This window comes from Magnolia sinica, chromosome 6, assembly GCF_029962835.1.
Source record: "Magnolia sinica isolate HGM2019 chromosome 6, MsV1, whole genome shotgun sequence".
Classification (NCBI taxonomy): Eukaryota; Viridiplantae; Streptophyta; class Magnoliopsida; order Magnoliales; family Magnoliaceae; genus Magnolia; species Magnolia sinica.
Window position 1 is genome coordinate 20,555,076 of NC_080578.1, and position 25,932 is coordinate 20,581,007.

A 25,932-nucleotide genomic window follows, 5' to 3' on the forward strand; every position below is an offset into this window, starting at 1 on the left:
TGAGTATCTAAAGATAAGTAAAGATTAGTGTAGTGTGGCATACTAGAGTGAACATCCACAATATACAATCAAAATGTACCATCTTCCACCATCCATAGGGAGCTATACAAACCACAATATGACCAAACTTATAGATGATACTAACAAAGGGAAACAAATCGGTTAGCTACTAGTTGAGCTCACTATTAGGCTCTCTATCGCCCAGCTCCTCGCCAGGCTCCTCAAGTACGCTCTCATGGAGTCCTTAATCAGAAGCTACTGATGATGCATCTGCATATATCAAATAGAAGGTGTCAATCGCCATTATAGTAAAAAATACCCCCAAGGCTTCAACCACAACATTTTAGCTACATACAGGGTTATCACAATACATATTCCTAAGAATACAATTCATAAGCATATTATCTTTAACATATAAATCCTAAGCATGTTATTTATAGCATATAAATCCTAGGCATATTATCCCTAAGAATATTAGTGCATAGCATGTTATTTCTAAGTATAGAAGTGTTGAGCATGTTACCTCTAAGTGAATAAATCCATACAAACTTATCTTGTTTAAATGCATAGATGTATTCATTATGGGGATGCACATCTAGTTGAAAAGAACATCTATAGTAAACTAGACAGCTATTAAAATACACTTAAGTACACCCATACTGACTAGCCACCCAGTAAAATTCATGTAAAAAGGACACACATAGTAAGTTGATCACCCGGTAAAATACACTCAGGTATGCCTATAAAGATCAATGACTTGGTGAAATTCATGTAAAAAAGACACCCATGGTAGACGATATCACGTGTTAATAACTTCAAGTCACCTGAAAAAATATACTGAAGTAGGCCCATAGTGACTTGAGAAATCCTATGTCTTATGCCCTCTACCTGGTAAAGTCCACATGCCATATGTGCGTGATTAGCCCAACCATTACTAGTCTGGTTTACGAACAATCCAAGTTACAAGCAATAAAATTTATGGGCAAACTAACTTACGTTAATCCCTTAGGTTAGTGTCCCTTCCCTGAATGATAACAACAAAATAAGTCAAATGTACAAAAAATTCCTTCCATCCAAAGGGTTCTGTAACATTCTGAATTTTCACGGCCAGAGTTTGTAATCATGCCCGTGAAAATCGGGTTTTAATAATGTATGAATTGGATGCTTTAGAAATCGCACAATTTTTTTTTTTTCATTTCGGTCACATCTAGATACATTCATGAAGGTAACATTCACCAGAATAAAATCGACTGTATTGATTATTTCATCAGAGTAAAAGAATAATCAAATGTCCACTCAATGGGAGCTTGTTACAATATCAGAGTTCGCAGTGAAAGTATAAATTCAAATCATAAACTATCTTCTTGTTCTTTCAATATAATCTTTCATAGGGAGATGGTTCTCTATGTCTTCAATCTGTACGTTACCTGCATAATTTGTACGATTGGAGAGGGTCAACGCCCTACTCATAGTGATGGTTATCCTTTAAGGTTAACAATAATTCAAGAGATTCATAAAAGTAATGTAAGAGTTCTGATATGTCGCGTACTCTACTAATACATGAGATATCAGTATATGCAAACAACCACATGAGATGCATGCCTAACAAAGTGTGTGCGGCTTATCATACCTAGTGAACATCACAATGTGAAGTATAATTCATAGGAAATCTGACTCAACCCGCATTCCATAACTATAGATATTTGCCAGCATGACAAAAGCTAACGTGGATTTATGCGAACATCTTAAGGTAACACAACACGCAGTTGTGGGATTTACGTAATACGATGTATTCATGAAGTGACTATTTGCGACATCTAATCCCGATAAGTTGATGTAACACGTATAATGATTTACATACATCAATTGTGCACCGCACCACACCAACCAACCCACGAAATTACGTGCCGACCAAGAGGGCCGCTACTCGTAACGCATTACGTCCATGATAAATATTGAGTCATTAGTTGTGATACCTCCAACACATCACTTGCATTGATAAAGAGCATGATCTGAATTATAGAGGTTCTGAAATATCAAGACACATGCTCAAGCCTTAAAGATAGATAGCACAAGGCCAATATAATAAAGAGAAGAGTGACAATGGTCAACTCAAAAGTAGCAATAGCTAACATAACAAATAGGAGAGTGACAATGGTCAACTCAATAAGAGAAAAGTAGTAATGGCTAACTTAACAAATAGAAGAACGATAATGGCCAACTCAATAATAAGGAGAGTGGTAATGACCAACTCAATAAAGAGACGAGTTGCAGGGCCAACTCAAATATAGAGACGAGTAACAGAGTCTACTCAATAAATTTGACAAGCCAAGGGCAAGGCTTGTATCCATGGCCCCACATAAATTTAGAAAGATCACTTGTAACTAACATCATATCATCATCCTAAAAAAGGGCTAATGATTGCTGACGATAAATAAAATAAAATAGAGGGAAAAACATAGTAACATGGGATCAAGTAAAAGACGAGATAAAATGCATCAACTCAATTAGGATAAGCTTAAAGAATAAAAGACTCAAACCTTCTCTCACTCTCTCTTTTCATTTTCTTTTCTTTTCTTTTCTTTCTTTTTCCTCCTTTTTCTCTTTCTTTCTCTTTTCCTTTTCTTTCCTTTTTCTTTTTTTCCTTTCCTTTCTTTTCTTTCCTCTCTCTCTCTTTCTTTTCTTTCCTTTCTCTTTCCCTTTCTTTTCTCTTCTTTTCCTTTCCTTTCTTGTCGTTATATCCAGCAGGGGACTGGCCGATTCTCTCTCTCTCTCTCTCTCTCTCTCTTTTCCTACAGGGTCGAACGTCGTAGGTCTAGACGAACCAGCTTTCTCTCCTTTTTTTCCTCTTTCTCCCTCTCGTCTCTTTTCTTTCTTCCTCTTTCCATTCTTATGGGGTGGAAGGCCCCTTTTATAGCCTTCTCGAAGCCAAGAGACCCTAGCGTAACCTTCTTACGCAGCTAGGAAAATCAGGGATTTTCCTTACGCGACGCTGCTCGCGTAACCGGAAAAGAGAACAGGTTTGCGGTTTCATTTGCACGCGTACACGTGATCATCACCGTGTGGGGCCGACGTACATTTGGTCAGTTTTGGCTGGCTGACAAGGTGAACGATTTGGATCTCCACGTCGACCAGGTGGCCCACAACGTCTCCAAAGAGACATTGTCTGCTGTAAGGCCCATATCCTAGTCCGTACTGTTTCATCGACTCTCACGATTCTTCCCGACGAATTTCGACAACACAGGACCTATAATCGATGTTTACGCGCGACCTTAAGTCGTATCCCGTAGATTTGAGTCAGCTCAATCCGAGACTTATATCATTACGACTGCACCGTTGTCGCGGTTTCAACGCCGCATCTTACATACCGATCCGATTCTCTGGCCAGGAGATGTGGGCCTGCGTTAAATTCAGAAAAATACCAAGCATTTGCAATCCCAAGAGAATCTCTACATCATGTCCCATCAATCAATCAATAACCTTATGTCAAGTACAAGAGCAACTCCAAAGTCAACTCTCTCTCACCCTCTCTTACACACCCATACATGTCAAGTACAACTATCATCTCACATCCATCACCTCTCCCTTACAACCACCATTTCTCTCTCTTTCTCAACACAAATTCTAAGCAAAAGAGAGGTGCATGTCCAAGCAATTTCAAGAGAGAAGAGTGAGTTGTGTGGCCCACTTCCCATCCGAAGATCTATTATTTTAGCCCTTCATTTTTCATCATCTTCCATCAAAGTGAGACACAATGAGATCGGTGTTCCATCGAACCAAAAAGATCAAACTGTGGGTGCTTCTATAGGCTTAGATTTCATTCTTTTGATGATGAGCCAAGTGGGGCCTACCAATTGATGGTATGGATCTCACTTTGGACCCTAGATGTGGCCGATGGCCCACTATGATTCACATGATCATCCATGCTGGGGCCATTCTCCATGGACCCCATCATGATGTTTACTTTCTAGTTTGATAAGGGTCATCTAGACCTTCCATTTTGGTGGAGAAGTAATCTCCACCATTGATTTTTGATTTGGTGGGCCCACATGTATTGGGACCCACTTGATGTATGATTAAATGCATGGAAGGGAGGGCCCATAGTGTTGGGGTCCCTCCATCGCACTTGTGTGTCTCTCTCTCTCTCCCTCTCTTTTTCATTTTTGTCATGTGATGATGTGGCTATGTGGCCACTCGGATGGACCCCACCTTGATGTATGTCTTATCCACACCATCCATGCATATGGTGGCCCACCTTAATATGTGTTGTATCCAAAACCGTCCAACGTCCCTGGACGCTGGATGTCTGTGAAATGTGAACTAACGATGTGGTGTACCGTCTAGTGAAACAAAAATATCAATTTGATTCCAAGACTTGGGTGGACCGCTCATACAGGCCCCACCTTGATGTATGGATTTAATCCACACCGTCCATCCCATTCCCCAGCTCATTTTAGGTGTTGAGCCGAAAAATGAAGCTAATCCAATTTTTTGGCGGGCCATAGCTTAGAAAAAAATTATTTTTACTGTTTAAATCCGTTAAGGGCCCACTTTGATGTTTCTATGCACCAAAACACATCAAATATTGGGCTCATTTAGACTGTCTTGAGCCATAGGATCGAATGGGTGGGGTGGATTCTCCAGATTTAGGCCATACCACGGCAAAACCTAAGAAAAATTAAAAAAATAAAAATAAAAATAAATAAGCATGCAGCAGGGCTGCTACTGCTGATGTCCAGAGGACGCTGCAACAGCGTCCTCTGCTGCTACGACTCTCTGGAGGTAGGGATGTGGTCCCAGCTGTGGGCCCCATGTGATGTGTGTTGAACATCACACCGTGCATATGGTGGGCCCCTTTTAGCTGTGAGCCCCACCCCAAAAATCTAGCTGTACTCAATGCTCAGGTGGCCCACGTCACAGGAAACAATGATGATTGAACGTCTATCATTAAGACCCTATTGGGTCACAGAAGTTTTGAATCATTATAAAATTTGTTTTTCCTCTTCATCCGGGTCTGGTGACCTTATCAATAGATTGGATGGAAAATAAACATTATGGTGGGCTCCACATGGGACCCACTAATGTATGTGTTCCACACCTTCCATTAGTGTGGCCCCCACCATGAGGTATGTGCTTTACCTATGCTGTCTATTCCTATGGGACCCACCATGATGCATGGGTTGCAGCCAAACCGTCCAACCCTTTGGCAAGCTCATGTTAAGGCTTGAGGCTAAAAATAAGACAGATATAGGATCAAGTGGACCACATTGTAGAAAACAGTGGGTTTGAACGTCCACCATTAAAACCCTTGGGCTACAGGGTTTGGACCAGTATGATATTTGTTTTTCCTCTAAATCCAGGTCTTTGTAACCTTATGAATAGACTGGATGGGAAACAAACCCTATGATGGGGCCCACTGAAATTTAACCATGGAAATCATTATCACTACGGTTATAGATGGTATGGTTCAGTTGATCTTTTGATATGATTCATTTTTTATACATATATATATATTGATTTCTAAAAATAGATGAATTGTGTTCGGCCTATTCGACTTGACCCATTCAACTCGGCCTATTCAACTTGGCCCATTTGATTTGGCCCATTGCTTCGGCCCATTTGATTAGGCTTGATGTGATGTATAAGGCCCGTTGTTGAGGACTACCTTGATATATATGAGGCCCATGTGATGCGGCCCATTTGATGTATTTGAGGCCCATGGGTCGAGGCCCAATGGTATGTACATAGGCCTATTGCAATGTGTGATTCTACCATGGTTTATGTAATGATGTTTATGGTGGGTCATGCCTTGAGAGCAATGATAGTTTGACGTTCACATTGCAAGAATAATGTTGGTTAAATGTCTGCATTATAACTCTCCCTTGGGCCCATTGATAGGCCCATACTTGTGGTGTGTAGGCCGTCTAGGCCCATCTTCGTTGTGAGGATAATTCATCACCTTATAGCATGCTTAGTATTACTCCATAATTCATGTCATACGCATCATATGTATGTTTGATATGAGGAGTGACTAATCATAGCATATGCCATTAGGCAGATTATTTATGGGACTCACTATAGGAGTTACCTACATGAGCACGCGGTACTCGCAGGATTGCTGTATGATTTGATAGTGTGACTCATGCATCTTGCATATGTGTGATATGATCATTGTACGCACTAACAACATCAGGGTCGTAGCCTCCACAGGCACATCGTGGATGACCGAATTGGATATCAGAAACATTGGCTCTAGCACTATGGGCACTTAGGATGTCCTTGTGTGAAAGTCCCAGAACCTTTTTGGTACTAGGAAATGCTCTAATGTCTAGACCAAGTGGATACACTAGCGCCCGAGTGTCGAATACCAGTAGGCCGCGTCTCCCATTGTGTCGTGATCGGTTGGAAAGGGGTGTGGTGTAACGTCCTGAAAATCGGGGGTCGAGCAGGTGCCTAACTCCCGAGTTCTAACGCATCACTTATGCAACATACATAATGATGATTTGATGTTATCCATGTTAGTGCATAAAACATGAATGAGATTAAGTTAAATCAGCAGATCATACTCTAGGGACAGTTAAATTTACGCAAGTGGAAGACTGTAATCAGAGTATAAAATATATAAATCATTATAGGTTCCCAAAGTATGAACACATTGCCAGGTCAAATAGTTACAAGTATTGATTCAAAATATAAAATGTCAAAAGAGTGGTAGTCTTCTGCAAGCATGAGCCTTGAAGCCCCGTCGATTCAGAACGGTCTACGAGAACTCGCCTGAACACTGCATATATGAGAATGCCTCCTCATCATCCTCAAAGTCCGGCTCTGCCTCGCAGGCTACGCTATCATCTGAACCTACAACAGGGTCTAGTTGGTGTATACAACTCCGTCCTATAACGTGGGAGTGAGTGATCAACTCAGTGGAACAATAAAGCAAAGGTTAACATGTTATCAAACCGATCAAGCAATAATGATACAGCAACACAATCAGACATCCCTAAATACTCTGATTAATGCAAGAATGATATGAAATAATGATGCATGCCCTCGCCTGCGCTCCCTCAACGACTTCATCTCATGATTGCACATGAAACACTTCCTCAGTACTTGACCTGTTACGCCAAACGCACACGTAATGTAGTACATGAGCGTGATTACCAAGTTCGTATTAGTCCTTTTCATACAGCAGGATTGGGAAGCTAAGGTACCTCCCTTATATCAATTCCCAAACAATGATCCATTCTAGGGTCGTCAGTCCTAGTAATTCTCATACGATGTTGCGGTTCTAGGTCACTGCAAAGGGCTCGTCACCTTATCAGTGCAGACCTAGTTTATACTCTAATTGCTACGAAAAGATTCGTCACCTCTACGCAGTCTTAGAGTATGCTCGAGGTCACTACGAATAGCTCATCACCTAGACGTAGGCCGACAGCTCGAATACAGTGTCCCATACCACCGTATTTGGCTCACGAGTCTGGGTTGCTCACTGGTCACTACGGGGAGGCTCGTCACCCCAGCTCAGGCTGACAACTCGACCACGGTGTCCCATACCACCATGCCCAGCTTATGAGTCTTAGCGGATCGATGTACCAAGGTTAAAGGGATTTTCACTGGTGAGTTTGGTACCTTATATTCAAGTAGTAGCGTCCATACATGGTGAATATACATCTAGTCAATCGGGTTACTTGACAAGCTCGACTAGTACGAGCACATGTAAACTTAATCGACATGGAGTGCATAAGCATTTCGCGTGGCCTAGCCACAGTCGTCAAGTGACGTACAACTCAGATTCATCAAACACATCTGTCGTGGTTAAAACAGTTCAGCCACCAGTCGTAAATCATTACCAATTGCCTGGACTACTACGTAGCCCCAAACACACTCCAGATCATAGCATTCAAATGTAATAACCAAGACAGCATGTAACAACATAATTAAATATAGATCCCATATCAGCATCTCAACGAACACATAGAATACATGTTAACATACATGAGCATTTAATTCACAAATCACATAGTAGTAAAATAGACTACATGAAGGAAACTGTAACCCTAGATAAGGGGATTGAGAATCCTATTTCAACACCCCCATTAAGCACATTACATTAAGCATTTTCTCACTTAGGCATTTTATCAAACACTTAACTACACATATTACGTACATGTAATAAATTAGTTAAAACGCACATCATAGCAAATCCTTCCACATAGGAGTTGCCACACGTACAACCACCATATATCCTCACACATAAATCATGGCAAGCACAAATCATGAATTTATATTCATTTAGTCATTTCAACAAACACTTAGAATGCATTGAAAACAACATAGTTTACATCTGTGTAATATACGGGAAACATCGTGTCTAAGCATATGAGATGGCAATCAAGTCAGTCATAAATCGTTACTGACATTAAAAGCCTTGAAAACCATAACCTAAATGTTTATAGTCCGCACCTTACACCGGTAAACGCGTATCAAACTCAATTTGTATACCGAGTCTGTGTCTACGGCACCACAACAACCTATATCAGGGAATATGTTAGCAATTTCATCTATTAAAATAGTTGAAAACCCTAAAACAGGTTAGGGTTAGGATTCCTTACCCAAGTACGGAATCAGAGGAGCAACGGGATCAAATCCCAGGATGAATCCCCAACTCTCTCTCTCTCTCTCTTTCCTAGGGTTTAAAAATTCGTATGGAATATAAGAGAGAGGGTTTAAGGCCCTTGTATAGGCCCAGGTTTGATGGAAATGGCCCCAAGGCCAAGGTATACTTAGGTTATATCCAAAGGGCGTCTGTTTCAGCCCAACGGAACACTTCTGGTGGCTCCTTTTCCACGTGCGGTCGGATTTAAGCTCCCTGACCATGGATCTAGGTCAAGCTGAGTTTTCGCTCCGATCAGGTTTACAGATTGACCATGGCAGACCAGTTTCAATTCAACGGTCACCGTCACTCGATCAGGGCCACAAGTACATTGTTATGCATGAAAAATTTTTCCTAATCCGAGGGTGTATTTGGGTCAAATTCTGACGGTCTGAATCTTTATATTTGGCTTACAAGCGACATAACTCAGTTTACTTAAATTCAAATTTTATTTCTAAAGACATTCACGTTTCTCACACACTTTGTTCCGGGTTCAAGTTGTGCATTTCTAGATACAATTAAGACTTGATTTTCAAGGGGGTTGTCAAGTCCAGTAATGCGGTCATAGATGTATAGTTTTGCAGTTATCAGACTTTCGACGTGCGGTCCAGGTCCGATACAGAGTTTCGGTGTGCTCCCGAGAGCAACCGGGTTTAGGGATGGATTCTAGATTTCAAGATAATGTAGTATCAATGATTCTACACGGTTTGGGTCTTACAGATCATATTTAAAGTGATTAGTGCTAATTTCATAAGTACTCTAGTTTATCACTTGCTAATATTAACCTAATTTCTAAAAGTTTCGGTCCTGAGTGATTTCTGTCTGAGGTGGTACTCGGGTCCTTGTACGGATTTTTCTGAGACGTAAAATGTGGCCTTATCGGCCCGAGTGAGGGGGTTGTAAGTTAGGATGAGTTTGACCAGCTCGCAAATGAGTTTGCTATCGACAAGCCGGGTAGGTATTGGCAGACTACTGGTCAGGCGGATAGTGTGGTCTCTTCTACTCGCTGGGTTGTGCAGCTGGAAGGCGGCAGTCAGTGTGGAGTGTAATAGACCCCGGTGATATCCCAGAGAGAAACTGTACTGATATGTGTACTTGATGAGGTCTGGCATGCTTGCTTTGCATCTCGCATATGACATTTGGCTAATAGGCCTCGCATCGCATGGTCTTGGAATGGCCAATAGTAATCATGCCTTCCATCATATAGCCTTGGTACGGCTAATTGTATTCATGGACTTACCCGCATATTTTCACGTTACTCTGATATTGTATACTTGGCACTTGCCTTGCGCATACACTTACACCACTATCTAAGCTTTTGTAAGCTTATGCACGACCGTTGCGTGCAGGTGTCATTAGATCACAACAGCGCTGAGGCAGGAGTGCGTATCGGATTATTTTGGAGCTTTTTTATCACCTTGTATTTCCCTTTCCGCATTATATTTAAAGTTTTTGATATAGTAGATATGTGGTGATGTTGTTTTGTGACTTGGTTATGCTTGTGGTTATGCTCCATTACAAAAAAAAAATCATACTAAAAATCCTCCTTGTAGGATCCCAGGATCGGAATCTGGCATATGAGTGCCGGGAGCCGAGAATGGGGCACTACGGAGGCTGTCGGCGCCGAATTCGGTGATCAAAAATTTTGTGAGCCCGTTTTCCGAGTTTGGGGTGTAACATCTGCTCTCGTTGCGAAAAACCTCCGGTTTTCATTTTTTGCTGGGATCGGTGGGGTCCACTTCAGCCGTCCCTCTAGAGCATCACTCCCTTCTTCGGGTTACTACATTAGTGCTTGATCATGGGAACAAATTTGGAATAAATCTGGGTTTTGGATGGGCCACACCACCAATCGACGTAGTATGTATTCCTTGTTGATGTGAACTCGAATGCATGCATGGATGCACATGATTTTGGTCGAAATCTTTGCCCGGACATGTTAGACGGATCAGATCATCCATACAGATGAAGGTGGGGGCCCATCATGGACACAACGGATGGTCGTCCGCAGCTACTGCATGAAAGAATGGTTTTTATCGGGTCAAACCTAGTTTAACCCGATGTCTGGTTCAATGCACAGCTGGTGAACACCTGTTGTGCATTTGTACAATGCAAGGTGGGGTCCACCGTGATGTTTCTGGAAAATCTACACTGTCCATTCATTTTTCCATGTAATTTAGGGCATTGAGCCCACGATTAAAGTATATACAAAGATCAGGTGGACCGTACCAGTGGTTGTTATGATTTTCACTGATGAAATGTAATGTCTCAGAAAAATCCATACAAAGACCCGAGTACCACCTCAGGCAGAAATCACTAAGGGCCAAATCCTTTAGAAATTAGATGAAAATTTATTAAGTACTAAACTAAATAAATCGAATAATTAACTCGAACCACTTTCTATACGAACTACAAAACCCAAAACCATTAAAATCGTTAACCCAACATTACCCAGAAACCAAGGATCAGTCTCAAAACCTAGTTGCCCTCGGGAGCACATTGAAACTCCATATCGGGCCTAGACCGCGCGTCGAAAGTCCGATGACCGTGAAACTATAAGGTTATGACCACCTTATTGGGCTTGACAACCATCGCGGGAATCGAGTCCAAATAGTATCCAGAAATGCACAACTTGAGCCTGGAGCAAAGTGTATGAGAAACGCGAATATCCTCAGAAAATGAACTCAAACTTAAGTGAATTGGGTCGTTCGCTTGCAGGCCAAATTTAAGGATTCAGACCGTTAAATTCTGACTCAACTACACCCTTGGATCAGAAAAATTCTCTGCACCCATTGGTATACTTATAGCCCTGATAAAGTGATGATGATCGTTGAACTGAAACAAGTCCTCCACGATCGATCCACTAATCCGATCGGACCGAAATCTTAATCTCGCTCAGATCCATTGTTAGGGAACTTTCTTCAGACTGTATGCGAGCAATGGACCTCCAGATGAGCTCCGTTGGCCCGAAACAGCCATCTTTTGGCTATACCCTAAGTATACCATGGCCCTGGGGCCATTGACATCAGTTCTGGGCCTATATAAGGACCTTAACCCACCCCTCTCTCATTCCATACGAATTTTTCTAATCCTAGGAAAGAGAAGAGAGAAAAGAGGAGAAATTAGTGAGGAGAAGAGAGAGTTCAGGAGATCGTTACTGGGATTCATTCCCACTGTTCCTCGTATTGAATCACCACCCCACCGTTGCTACACCATCGATTTGGATAAGAAATTCTAATCCTAATCTTGTTTTAGAAATTCAAATAGAGAAACCAGTAAAATAGCTAACCTATTTAAATGTTTAGGTAGCCGTTGTGCCGTAGACAAAGACGTGGTGTACGAACCGAGTTCGTAACGAGCGTACTGACGAAAGGTGCGGACTATAAACGTTTATGTTATAATTTTCAAGGCTTTCAATGTCAGCAATGATTTATGCTTGACTTGATTGTTGCCATATGATATTAGCTATGACGTTTTGTTTGATAAACTATACATGTGTGAAATATGTGAGTTTAAAATGCATTTTATGTGTTTGTTGAAATGTTTGAATGAAAGTGAAATTATGATTTATGCTGGCCATGCCTATTAACCTAGAATACATGTTCATTGTATGTGTAACAACTCCTTTATGAAAGGATTTGTCATAATATATGTTATAACTAGATTAGTTCATGCATGTAGTATTATGTAGTATAAGTGTTTGTTAAAATGTCTAAATGATATTTTGTTGATGGATTGCACTTATTAAATGCATTGAGACAGGATTCTTAGTTTCCTTAGTCATATGATTCGTCTTTCTTCATGTGTTGCAAATTGTCACTATATGATTTGTGGATAAAATGCATGTGTATGTTAACTTGTCAAATGTGTTTGATAAAATGCTCAAATGAGATTCATGTTTGTATTATTTGTTAAATGCGGATATGAGTAACATATGTGATTCTCTATTGTATTTAAATATGTTTAGGACTACCACTTAGTCCAGGCAATTGGTAATGGCTCCTAATCGAGTGGCCAAACTAGTTTCGCCACGTTAGACACGTTCGAGGAATCCGAGTCGTACGGTAATTGTCAACCGTGGTTAGGCCACGCGAAGTGCTTACACACTTCATGTCGATCAATTCAACGTGCGCTCGTACAAACCGAACTTGACAAATAACCCAATTAGCCTATTGTGTGTTTACCATGTATGGAGGCTACTGCTTGAATCTAAGGTACCACTTACCAATGTAAATCCTGTTTTAACCTTGGTAGCACGATCCAGTAAGACTCATGAGTCAGGCATGGTGGTATGGGACATCGTGGTCAAGCTATCGGCCTACGCTGGGGTGATGAGCCTCCCTGTAGTGACCAGTGAGCAACTCAAACTCGTGAGCCGAATACGATGGTATGAGACACTGTATTTGTCACGCCCCGAACTCGAAAACTGGGCTCACAAAATTTTCGATCTCCAAATCCGGCGCCGACAGCCTCCGTAGAACCTCATTCTCGGCTCCCGACACCCATTTACCAGGTTCCGATCCTGGGACCCTACAATGAGGATTTCTAATATTAATTTAATTCATAATAAGCATAACCAAAAGCATAACCCACGAACAATAACCACAAGAACACCATCACAAAATCCACTATGATCAAAAAACTTTTGGATACAGTGCGTATGAAAGGGAAATACAATATGACGAAAGCAACAAAACTCTAGAAGCTCGTCTGCACGCTCCTGCTGCTACTATGCTATGGCTGCGTCCTAGCGTCACCTGCACGCATCAATCATGCATAAGCTTATAAAAAGCTTAAAGGGTGGTGTAAGTGTGTGCGCAATATAAGCGTGCTCAGAATGCAAGGTCAGAATAATGCGGAATCATAGTGATGAGTACATGAATGCAATCAGTCGTACCAAGGCTATGCGGTACAGGATATGAATGTTATCGGTCATAACACGACCATGCGATGCGAGATGTAACTCAGGCATGCCAATCCTCATCATATATCAGTACAGTTCTCATTCTGGATAATCACCGGGGTTTAGTACACTCCAAATGGCACTGTCGCTCTCCTAGCCGCACAGTCCAAGTGAGCATAAGAAACCTCACTATCCACCTGGCCAATAGTTTGCCAATACCTATCCGGCACGTCGATAGCGGACCCATTCACGAGCTGGTCAAACTCAGCCTAGTATTGCCCCTACCCTCGGGCGAGTAAGGCCACACCCCTTTCCCACCGACCACGACACAGTGGGAGACGTGGCCTCCTGGTATTCGGCCCTCATGCGCTCATATATCCACTCGGTCTCGACGTTGGAGTCATCCTCTGGTACCATCGGATTTAGGAATTTTCACCCAGAGACATGTATGACGCCTGTATGCTAGAACCAAATATTTTCGGTATATAATCTAGCCACCCACGATGTGTCTGTGGAGGATATGGCCCTGATGTCACTAGGGCATACAATGAGCACAATCACACGAATGCAAGTGCATGAATCATACCATCAGACATGCAATAATTATACGAGTACCGCGCGCTCATGTAGGGCAACTCCGCGTATCAGGGAGTCCATAAACTATCTACCCGAAGGCATGTGCAATGATCAGTCAATCCTCACATCAGACATACATATGATGCGTATGATCATGAATCATGAATCTATACTAAGCATGTTATGTGGTGATGGGTTCTGATCAAAACAAAGATGGGCCTAGACGGCCTACACATTACAGGTAGGGCCTATTAATGGGCCCTAGGGAGAGAGTGACAATGCGGACATTTAACCAACATTATCCTTACAATGTGGACATTAAACCATCATTGCTCCCAAGGTATAGCCTGCTATAAAATCAATACATATACCATGGTGGAATCATACTATAATGTGCCTTATGTACGTCCTATAGGGCCTTGACCCATGGGCCTCCAGTACATCAAACGGACCTCATAAATGGGTCTCGTATATATATATATATATATATATATATATATATATATATATATATATATATATATATATATATATATATATATTAAGGTGGGCCTCAACGACGGGCCACAAATGCATCAAGATGGGCCTAATCACATGAGCCTTGCGTACATCACAATGGGCCTCATAATATGGGCATTCTACAAATCAAGGTGGGCCTCAACAAGGACCACCAATACATCAAGATGTGCCTCAACAATGGGCCTTAAATTATCTCCAAAATGGTTGGACGGTTTGGATGAAACACATGCATCATGATGGAGCCCACACTAATGGAGGGTGTGGATTATAATACATACACAAGTGGGTCCCATGTGGGGCCTACCATAATGTTTATTTTCCATCCAACCCATTGATAAGGTCACTCAGACCTGGGGCCCACAGTAATGTTTATTTTCCACCTAACCTGGGCTCACTTTAATGTTTATTTACATCCAATCTGTGCATATGGTCACGTGGATCAGGGCCCACCATAATGTTTATTTACATCCAACCTGTACATAAGGTCACCTGGACCAGGGCCCACCATAACGTTTATTTACATCCAATCTGTTCACAAGGCCACGTGGACCTGGGTGGGACTGGGGCCCTCCGTAACGTTTATATGCCATACAACCCGTTGACAGGGTCACACGGTTAGGGAGCCCATCGTGTTTTTTTTTTTTTTTTAATCACGTGGATAGGGAGCCCACCGTGATGTGGTTCACAAATCCAGCCCACTCATTAGGTGCGTCCCACTTGGCTGAGGGTTCAGCCCACCGTGATATGGTTCACAAATCCAGCCCACTCATTAGGTGCGTCCCACTTGGCTAAGGGTTCAGACCAAGTTTCAGCCGCATCCAAATTTCAGGTAGGCCCTACCAAGTGATTTTATATGTTTTAGGCATGTCTTCACACGATTTTAGATGGTGTGGCCCACCTGAGTTCCGTATACGGTTGATTTTTGGGATGGCCTTCTGGTTCGAGGTGACCCATCAAATGCATGGTGTCGATGTTCGAAACGCATCACGGTGGGGCCCACAACTGGGGCCGTGAGGCACAGCCCATTTGTCCGTGTGTCAGGCGCAGGGGCTGCTTGCGAATGCTCTGCAGCAGCGTCAGCGCTGCTTTTTTTTTAATTTGTTTTTCTACGAATTTTCATAGGTGGGGCCCGCATTGGGCAGATCCACTTCAGCCATTGGATTCCACGGTCTAAGACCGACTAGATGAGTCCAATATAGGGCCTGTTTTTGGCGAACAGAAGGATCAAAGTAGGTTTCAATGGTAATACCGCTATTTCCTATGGTATGGCCCGCCCGAGATTCGGTTTGGTCCCAAAATTTGGCTCAATGCCTAAAATGAGCTGGAGAATGGAATGGACGGCTTGGATTATATATATACACCAAGGTAGGGCCCTCCTAAGTAGCCCACCCAATAAGCTCTCCCTTTTTTTTTTTAAGGCTTGTAAGTACGTACCCATGACAATACACGCACTCCATGTTAGTTCGCACTTCACTTGGACCCACGTCAAGCGTCTAGGTGGATACAATATAGGCATCCTGGCGGGTCCCACAGGGACGTGGCCCACCATACATGTATATATATGTACATATAATATTAATATAATATAATATATTACATATCATCTCGCCTGAAATGTGGTGGGTCACACCATTTAATGGATGGAGTAGATTTAACATGAATTGGTGAGGCCCACTTCATTCAAGGGGAAGGATAAAGAGAGAGAGAGTGAAAGAGAAGATAACACGAGAAGGGGAGGGACCCTGCCACTATTGGGCCCTCCCAAATGCAATACAAATATCGAGTGGGTCCCACAACATGTGGGCCCAAAAAAATAGAATTCAACGGTCGATCACCCACCTCTAGGCCTCCTCCTTGCTCCATTAGCCTTCTATGCTCCTTGCCTTCACTTTTGATGGTGGTAGATGATGGATCAACGGTTGAGATAGGAGATGAGAGAGTAGGGAAAGTGGGCCACACTTGGCATTTGGGAAGGAAAACTTGGACGTATGGAATGTTGTTGCTTGGGAGAGAGTTTTTAAGAAATAAGAGAAATGGAGAATTAATAGGTGAAGGGATGGGTAGAGTGGTGGTTGTAAGGAGAGGTATGGGTTGGGTTGAAATTTTGGTAAAAGAGGAATGGTGAGGGGAGAGAGTGGACTTTTGAAAAAAGTAGGGATGGGTTGTTGTACTTGAGGTATGGTTGTACTTGACATTGATTAATTAATTGATTGATGGGACATATCGTAGAGATTCCCTCGATATTCGCAATGCGTGGCATTTCTTCGAAATAAACGCAGGCCCACATCTCCTGGCCTGGGCATTGGTTCGGTGCGCGAGTCGCAGCATTGGACCGCTGCAACGATGCAGTCGCTAAGATACAAGTTTCGGATCGAGCAGATGTTGGTGTGCGGGACCCGGCTTAAGTTCACGTGCAATCATCGGATACAGTACGAAGGTTGTCGGAATTTGACCGGAAGGACCGCGGAAGTTAACGGAACGGTACGGACTAGGACACGGGTCTTACAGTATTTGAGTTGTCGGCCTACGCTAAGGTGACGAGCCTTCCTGTAGTGACCTTGAGTATAAACTAGGCCTACGCCGAGGTGACGAGTCTCCCATAGCAACCTGAACTTGCCTATCCACTGCTTTTAAATCAGGGGTGATGTTGCCCTATAACTTGCCTATCGTATGTGATTAACTAGTATTGACGACCCTAAATGGATCATCGTTTGGGTAAATGATATAAAGGGAGGTACCTTAGCTTCCCGAATCTACTGTATGAACAAGCCGAAATAAATTACTTGGCTAACACGATCATACACTGCATTGTATGTGCTTTGGCGAGGAAGCGTACGTTTAGGGAGTTTGCCATGCGCGATCATGAGATGATGTCACTGAGGGAGTGCAGGCGAGCATGCATCATTATAACATATCATTCCTGCATTAACAAGAGTACTTAGGACATGATTGTTGTACTGTTTTATCATTACTGCTTGACTGAATTGATAACATGTTAACCTTTGCCTTATAGTACCACTGAGTTCATCACTCCTACTCTGGGTCGGTGTTTTAAAACACCAACCAGACTCTGTTTTAGCTGCAGATGATGGCGAGGCTTACGAAGTAGAGCTGGACTTCTACGACAATGAGGAAGAGTTCTCCTATATGCAACTATCAGGCGGGTCTATGTAGACCATGTACTAATTAACGGGATTGTAGGGATACGAATTAGTGGGGCATTACACTTTTTCATTTTGTATATTTTGGAACAAACATGTATATATTCAGCCTAGTGACATGATCATACTTTAGGGATTTGTAACCACTCATATACCTAATATATCTATCACAATCTTCCGCTTGCTAAATTTAATCATCTCTGGAGTATGATATGCTGTTTAGTGTAATCTCATTCATGTTTAATGCACTAATACGGACAACATTTAACCATCATTATTTATGTTGCATAAGTGATGTGTTGGAACTTGAGAGTTGAGCTTTGCTCGACCCCCGATTTTTAGGGCATTACATGAAACCTTACTAGGCCCTATAATGATGTTATTTATCATCCAACCTGTTCGTAAAATCATACAGACATAAATGAAGAGAAACATCCTACTCTGACTACCCCTGGCCTTTGATGGGCGCCAAAATCAACAGTTAAGGAGCTGATCTATCGATCAGGTCACTTATACAATGATCTAAGGGTTGAAATTTGACGTGTACAACTAATTTATGATACATAGGCATGGTAAAAATTTTCACATTAAATGGATCGTGGGATCCACATGATCTAAAATTCAGTGGTTTAGGTTAATGACATTTTCGTAATTATTATTGATCTGTGAGTTTTGGAAAGTCTAATGGCGTCACATGGTTATAGGCATGTTTCTAAGCAATTATTACAAAAGAATGTATATCTAAATCATTATGGATAGGGAGTTATTCGTCATGTCATTCATGGAAAAGTACTTACATCAAATCACGTGCTGGATGGTCTTGTCTTGAAATCAACGGTCAAATGGTTGGATCGATTAAATGGAGACAATTCTCAATGGTTATATTTGTGTCAGAGCGAGGATGTAAGGCTAGGATAGTTGGATTGATATCGTACGCACGTATATATTATGTTGAATCTTATGGTAATGCTCGAGAACTTTTGATGCTCGAGTATCGAAAAGTTCAGAGTGTTACAGGTTCAACCCATAAAGCCCTGTAGGCGAAAAAATTCATAAAATAAAAAATAAAAAAAAATTAAAAAAAAAAGTGATAAAGAAAGGGTTCTTCCCAAGAAAAGCCACCATGGGCACAACATTAAGAGATAGAATCCATCAATAGGTTCAAATAAATTTTGACAAGCCGAGCCACTAGTTCAAGATACACCTTTGTCGATTTATAAAAACAATAGTTAAAACCACATAATTAGTTCACAAAGGTAGCAAATGAAACCACACAAATACCCATGATTCCAAGCATATCAAGAAGCTAGCACAAGTCACATGAAAGAAACATGCTAGACTTCGTATTCAAGGAAATTAGTCAAAACAATACATGTAAGCATGATTCGAGAATTACATATAATTTCTAAGCAATGAAAAAAGTATATACAAAAGAAATACTGAACTAAGATACTAGGAAAATCTCAAGGGATAGATCTTCACCTTCTCCAACTAGTGTTCCTAGAATTAGGCATTTCGACCGGCTAGAATTTGGAGAAATCTCGGTACTTACATGTGATTTCGTATAAATTATATCGGCCCTAGAATAATTTTTATTTCAAACCTTAAGAAACTTGAAATTTGGGGATTAACTCACCTACCTAGCTAAGCCGATCCAAATCAACAACTCAACACCCGTAGAGAACAATCTGACGATGCTACACCTAAACGCAGTGCATGCGCATGACTAGCAACCCCTAAACCTAACATGCATGGACACATGATGTTCAAGACATCGAAATTCAAGGAAATGTTGGAGATTCCTTGCCTAATCATCCTCAAATTTGGAGAAAAATCAAGAGGGTATGCACGTAGGGCCCAAGGGGTTGCTTACTTTCCAGCTCACAAACGAAGAGCTATCAATGGGGACGATGCAAAAGTACTCTACGAAGATTGGCTTAAGGGTGGCGAGTGTTTGGGGGCCTCTCTCTCTCTCTCTCTCAGGCTAGGAAATGAACTTGAGAGGAAAAAAGAAAAACAAACACTACCAAAAAACAGGGCAACACCAACAACTAAAAGCTATCAGACGATCCATTCATCAGCATTGCTCACCGACGGATTTAAACCGTCGGCATCTTCAACGGCTAAAACCGTCGGCATTTCCGACGGCTGAGGGCTACGGTTGTAGCCGTTGGAATTTTCGACAGCCAAAACCGTCAGCGTTTCCGACGGCTATGGGCGACGGCCAAAACCGTCGGCGTTTTCGATGGTGAGACGATCCGTCTCCGACGGTCAAGTACGACGCCCATTCTCTGAGGGCTAAAACCGTCGGCGTTTGTCATAAATTATTTTTTAAAAATGATGAAAATTAATTGCCTAATCAACGCACACATCCATAATTAGATATACCCATTTCTTAGACTAGGATTGTAGATACCAACCCTTCAATACTATAGCCTGCACATAGACAATTAAAAGGTACAACAAGAATCCACATTCAGTGGGAAAAGAGGACAATTCCAAGGGTCAGTATCTTTCAATCCGGGAAATTTCTCGACATCCATAAGCTTTAACCAAGTGGTTCCTGCTTGGGATGACCTTGGTCTCACCTGACTATTCTGGCCCAGCACCAATGCACGCATTTGGCTCCAAGTTACACAGGAATGAATACAGAATATTCAGTTGCAGTTGAGCACTTGAGCATGAACCGAACAATCTAGCCAAATCAATTTTTAAACTTGATCATTTGATTTAGCATGTGAATTTCACAATTAATTTGAGACGCCTTATATTAACTTGAGAGATGTGACAAAAGATAACGCCAATGTGTGAGAATATACCGCCACGACGATAGGGATACAAATCACTTTTCCTTCACCATTTTTGAAGAAAACCAATTGAGCTGCAAAAGCAGAAAAACAAGAACACGAATAAATAATAGGAAAAACTAGTAATCCAGAAATATTTCAATTTTCATATAAAGCATATGAATGCACATGATTTGTATTGGCTTCTTGCAATACCACCATCCAAAGCCAAATATAAACAACAAATAATGAAGATAAAAGACGTTACATAAGCCATTATGTATCAATTAGAGTGTAAAATATGGATCTAAACTCGTAAGATACAAAATTATAGAGTTTTTTAAGGAAACAGCTAGAAACCATGTAAAGTCTTTTAAGTTGTAGTAGCATGTCTGGAATGAATTGAATAGTTTACTGCTCAGTCCATTGACATGAACTACGATATAAGAAGAATAATAACTGAAAATTAGAGAAGCTACTCACGTTCTGTGCAGCCAAAGGGGTAAACCTTCTCCCCCTTCATCGAAAGCATTCTGTTTGATATCACATTGAAAAGCAGATGTACCGATTGAAGAAGAAAAAAAAAAATTGAAACAAACCTCTGTGCCAACCAGAAATGCAGCCTGCCATAAATCTTCCTGCAAAACAGAAACAATCATTTTTAAACAACAAAAAGAAAAAAGAAAAAACAGCATACGACTATTAGAGGACATGTAATGCTGGTACAAGTTGAAGACAGCTAGCTAGATTGCTAGTAGAATAAGCACCCTCTCCACTACAAGACATGTCTTCCTGCTTGGGATGACCTGTCTCAACTGAACTGTGACAGACTCAACAGTACAAACATGACTTGGGCCATCTCTTCACAGAACAGCTGGTTCATAGGATTCATCATTCAGGATTATTCGTCTTGTTACAACTACCGTTGATCGAATGTAGACCAGTTGGTGGCAATTCTAACCATCCATTTCTTCATACGTGTGGCCCACTAGGTAAATTGAGCTGGATTTCAGGGCTTATCACCCTTACAACGTCCCAGATCCAATGCACGTGCATCAAAATATTAGTAGGAATCTATGAGAAGAAAAGCAAACAGATCAACCAAGACGAATATCAAGAACCCAAACTAACAATCCAATGCAGAATATCTCAATATCAACCCAAACAAATGATTATTTCTGCAAACATCCCAAAGGTTAATGTCAAGGCAAGAGAACCTTAATATCAAGCTCAATGATGTCAACAGATAGGTTGTTTAGACGTGTGGAAAGCTCAACTTGGAACATGGATGTGAATAGAAAGACTAATGCAACCAAGTTCAACCACTAACAAGATCCAAACATAAAAAATGAACATAGAAGCATCAAAATGAGAATAACAACAATATTAATGGAATCGAGAATAAAACCACAAAATCCATAGAATCCTGTGTATCCTCTACTTCTGCTTTAATCCAAGCATCAAATCATCATTCATCATCTAATAGGCCTTATCCAACTAATTGTGGCTACACAATCCTGTTCCGCCATTCCACTCTATTATTGAATATCTTCTCACTACCTCCACCAACATCCCTTTGGGCTGTCCCCTTGCCCTTAGAGAGGCAGAAACGTGATATAGAGATATAGAGAAAGCTTTGAAATACTTCAATGTTGTGCAAATAAAATGTGAAGCCATCATGGTTCTGATCAAAGTGGGCCCCATGGGACAAAAATGTGAAGCCACATGGCTGACACAAATAAAATGAACTCTTTCTAAATTTATTAAACAGAAACACATATGCACTTCTTAAGAACGACTAGAGCATTGGCATGAGACTTACTGGATGAGACATTATAAACTTTATGCCTAAGTAGTCGAAATTGAAGAGCAAGGGTTTGGAGGTCAAAACCATCATCATTCCAATTGATGTGGTCATCATGCATTCCTCTACAGTATCAGCAAGCTGAATTCCTCAACATTTGGGCTTAATACAAAGCACCCCAGAGTGGGTTGCATCACAGGAAATGGTAGAGATGAAAACACCTATCATTGAAACCTTCACGAGAGGGACACAAATATCATCTTGATCATCAAGGTTAGCTTATTAGCCCAACAGGTTTTTAATGGTGGGTTTGGGACCCTTGGTGTGGCCTTGAGGAATGAATCTACCTGACTTCTAAAGTCGTGTTCTAAAATGAGCCAGTGAAACTGATGGACAGCATGAATATAACACACATGCCACGGTGAGCCCCATAGAGCTTGGAGTTACAGGATCGGTTACAACAAGCAGCGTCCTGATTCCTGCTGTACTCAGCAAAGGCAGCCTTGTTTGAAAAAACAAAAAAACCAAAACAAAACGAAGGCCGGTTTAACTGTCCACTTGTTATTATAGGCATTATAAGGAGAGGTTTCCGCCCCTGAAGTGATGGAACCCACTGGTACCTGTGTTTTCATTTTATTTGCGATTCTTGAGCTGTGATCCATCTGGAGGAGAGGCCCAAAATTTGGAAGGTCCAAATTGGCCAAGTATTTTTCATTTCACTACTAATGGTGCTACTATTGCTAATAGTGCTGCTGCTAATGACAGGACTAGAACAAGAAGAAAAATAAATACCTGTTGCCAACCAAGTTGTGTAGATGAATAATCAAATCCTCTACACAGGCCCATTCGGAGGAGAAAACCAACTATGAAGTAGCCAATTGTATGGTAGAACACAGGACACATCTTCTATGACTTCAAGCACTAACAACAAAGTGAAGTTCCCATTGCACCATCCCACAACCTCTTTGATCCACAATTTCCAAATGATCAAGAACAGAGTGAGATCACAAACTGATTTGGCCCCACTTATTCCTTTTGGACAGCCTACATATAAAGAATCAGAGAATAAAATGAATACATGCTTTGTATTAACAAAGATCTGGGGCACTCAGATTACAGTTACTAGGTGTGCATGACGCTACATCTTGAATGAAACAGGTATTAGTATGTGAAAACATTAATAAATAATGGTCGCAAAGAAAGACACCAAAATCCCTGTCCGTCAATTTCACAAAAAAGCCGACTAAAGAATCTCTAATTTCAGAATCCCATGGTTTCCTGCAGCAACATAAGCCATATGTCACTGAAAAACACATCTCCATCTTCTATTGTTCTAATGCAATTTTTTCCACACATGGTTTGGGTCACTAAAAAAATATATTTCTGAACACACGACAATAGGTCTCAAACTGTAGTTATATTCCTTTCAGTTGTAAGTAGAAAGCAAGTAACTGCAATTTGGAGCCTAGTCTCTAATGTAATCACAAGTCTATCTCTCTCTGTGTGTCTAGAAACCATTGGAGTACTGCAACTCAAAAGGTATTAACAAGCATTTCGATCAGTTACAAAACCAGAAAGAAAAGATAAGTTTCCATGTAGCCTTTCTGGTGTATAGAGTATTTCTGTTAGTTGTCCAGCAATACTTCTCCAAACATGTGGTGCCATGCATGAGATCTGGACCATTCTTCTAGCCGTACCTCAGAAAACCACAACATTAGGTGATCCTAGCCACTAGAAGACTTTCAATAATTACAAACATATGGTTAAAAAAGTCCCAACCAATGGCCAACATTTAACAAGAAATCAGCTGTAATGCCCAAATCACTACATATCAGTGGCGGATGTAGTGCTATTTTCTTCTCCAACAACCATTGCCCAAATCAAACAGCAACAGCTGTAATGCCCAATATTTACAAATGCCATTTTCCTTCCAAACAATTTCTAAATCCAACTAAAACAACAAAACCTGACAAAAGGAAAATGGATCTCTCCTTTGACGTCAAGTTCCAAATCAAAGAGAGAGTTCGAAATGCTAAATTGAGTGTGCATATAACAGAACCCGTCATTTTTTTCCTTCTTCTATGATGGTATTTTCTCAATCCATTCCCAAATCAAACTAGATCTACATAAGAAGAAAAAAAGAAAAAGAAAAGGGAATTTCTCTAGAAAATATTACCAAGGTCACATGGCAACTGCCAGAAAGGTAATCTCCTTTCAGCTTTGATAATGAAATGTTAAAAGATGTGTATTATGCTTATTGGTTGTTTTCAGTTTCTCACCTTCATCACTCAACCATCTCAAGATCCTGTAAGGAAATGAATTCTACCATTGATAGCAGTTCCTATTAAGGTTTCTAATGATGGGTGTTCTAGAAGAGATGAAAAAGTAACTAATGCATGATTAAACCCACTTACAAGCATAAAACAAATTGTAAGACTGTGTCACACCAATAAATGAAAATCAAATTGTAGAAAAACTTACTGTTTCTCTGTTTTTTTTTTTTTTTTTAATCATTCACTTTTAAACACGAGTTGTATCTGTGGTCAGATGGTTAGCATTGTTTGATCTGATCAATGTAGTGCCTCACTACCACAATTTATGAATTATTCATAGTCTGCAAATGCATGGAATTCAAATTTATTTGCATGTAGAATCAAAACATAAAGAAATTTCCTCATACCATGAGTAAAAATTACATAGCTATATAATTTCGACAGACAAAAGCCACAGTTCCTGATCTTTATACTTTTTGCTTTCCCAGAATAGGGGTAGTTTCCTCTAAAGCATTCTACAATCCTACAAAAAAAGGCATGAAATTTTAGATTCATGTATTTATATCACTTCTTAGCAAAGTAATTGGCATTCCCAGAAATACAAAATGCAAATTAGAAGAATGCATCTTTTTCTGTATATGGAAAGCTAGCCACCAAATTCCTGTTGGTGAAAAGAGAGGAACATCCATTAAAGAATAAGATAAAGGACCTAATACTCTGTGAAAAGGAAAGTATATACCAAAACCTATCTCTACTAGCTACACTGGCTAGTCCATCATCAAAGGGCCACCAGGGAATATTGTAGTTAACACCAAAACCTCCAAATCGGCAGTCAAAACCCTAAAAATCAAGAAAACATGAATAAATAACCATCGAATCCTCCAAATCGTCCATCAAAACCCTATAAATAAACAAAATATGAACAAATAAACATCAAATCTACCAAATCAGCTATCAAAACCACCTGAAATCCCCAATTTCAAATATCCTCGAGATCCCCAAAATTCTAAAATCCCCAATTCGGGGTCCACGTTCAAATCTGTAAGCCCTAAAATCCCCCAAATTCGTAAATCAGAGAGATTGAGAGAGAGAGAGAGAGAGAGAGAGAGAGAGATACCTCACATTCAGAGAGAGAGAGAGAGGGCGTGCGTGGGTAGGGAGGGCGTGCGCGGGTAGGTAGGGCGTCGTTTCTGCTCCCTCCCTTCTTTGGATCAGACACAGAGAGAGAGGGAAACATATAGAGGTTAGAGAGCGGAGAGAGAG

General features: G+C 41.0%; 1 protein-coding gene across 6 annotated transcripts; it reads right to left on the minus strand.

Moving 5' to 3' along the window:
* Nucleotides 1–25,932, minus strand: LOC131248485 (uncharacterized). Of its 6 annotated transcripts, none has more exons than XR_009172266.1 (8): nt 25,634–25,776; nt 25,409–25,509; nt 25,093–25,192; nt 23,189–23,440; nt 21,192–21,230; nt 20,626–20,687; nt 20,395–20,501; nt 1,231–1,427 (listed from the first exon to the last, which is right to left on the minus strand). XR_009172266.1 is itself a non-coding variant. In XM_058248767.1 (5 exons), the coding sequence occupies exons 1-4, from the start codon at nt 25,904–25,906 to the stop codon at nt 23,229–23,231; spliced, it is 549 nt and encodes a 182-aa protein (XP_058104750.1). In that variant the 5' UTR covers nt 25,907–25,932; the 3' UTR covers nt 21,108–21,230; nt 23,189–23,228. The 6 variants fall into 6 exon arrangements, 2 of the variants coding, with proteins under 2 accessions (XP_058104750.1, XP_058104751.1); XR_009172267.1 differs by having other exon boundaries at nt 25,613–25,776; XR_009172264.1 differs by lacking the exons at nt 1,231–1,427; nt 20,395–20,501; nt 25,634–25,776 and adding exons at nt 1–270; nt 25,787–25,932.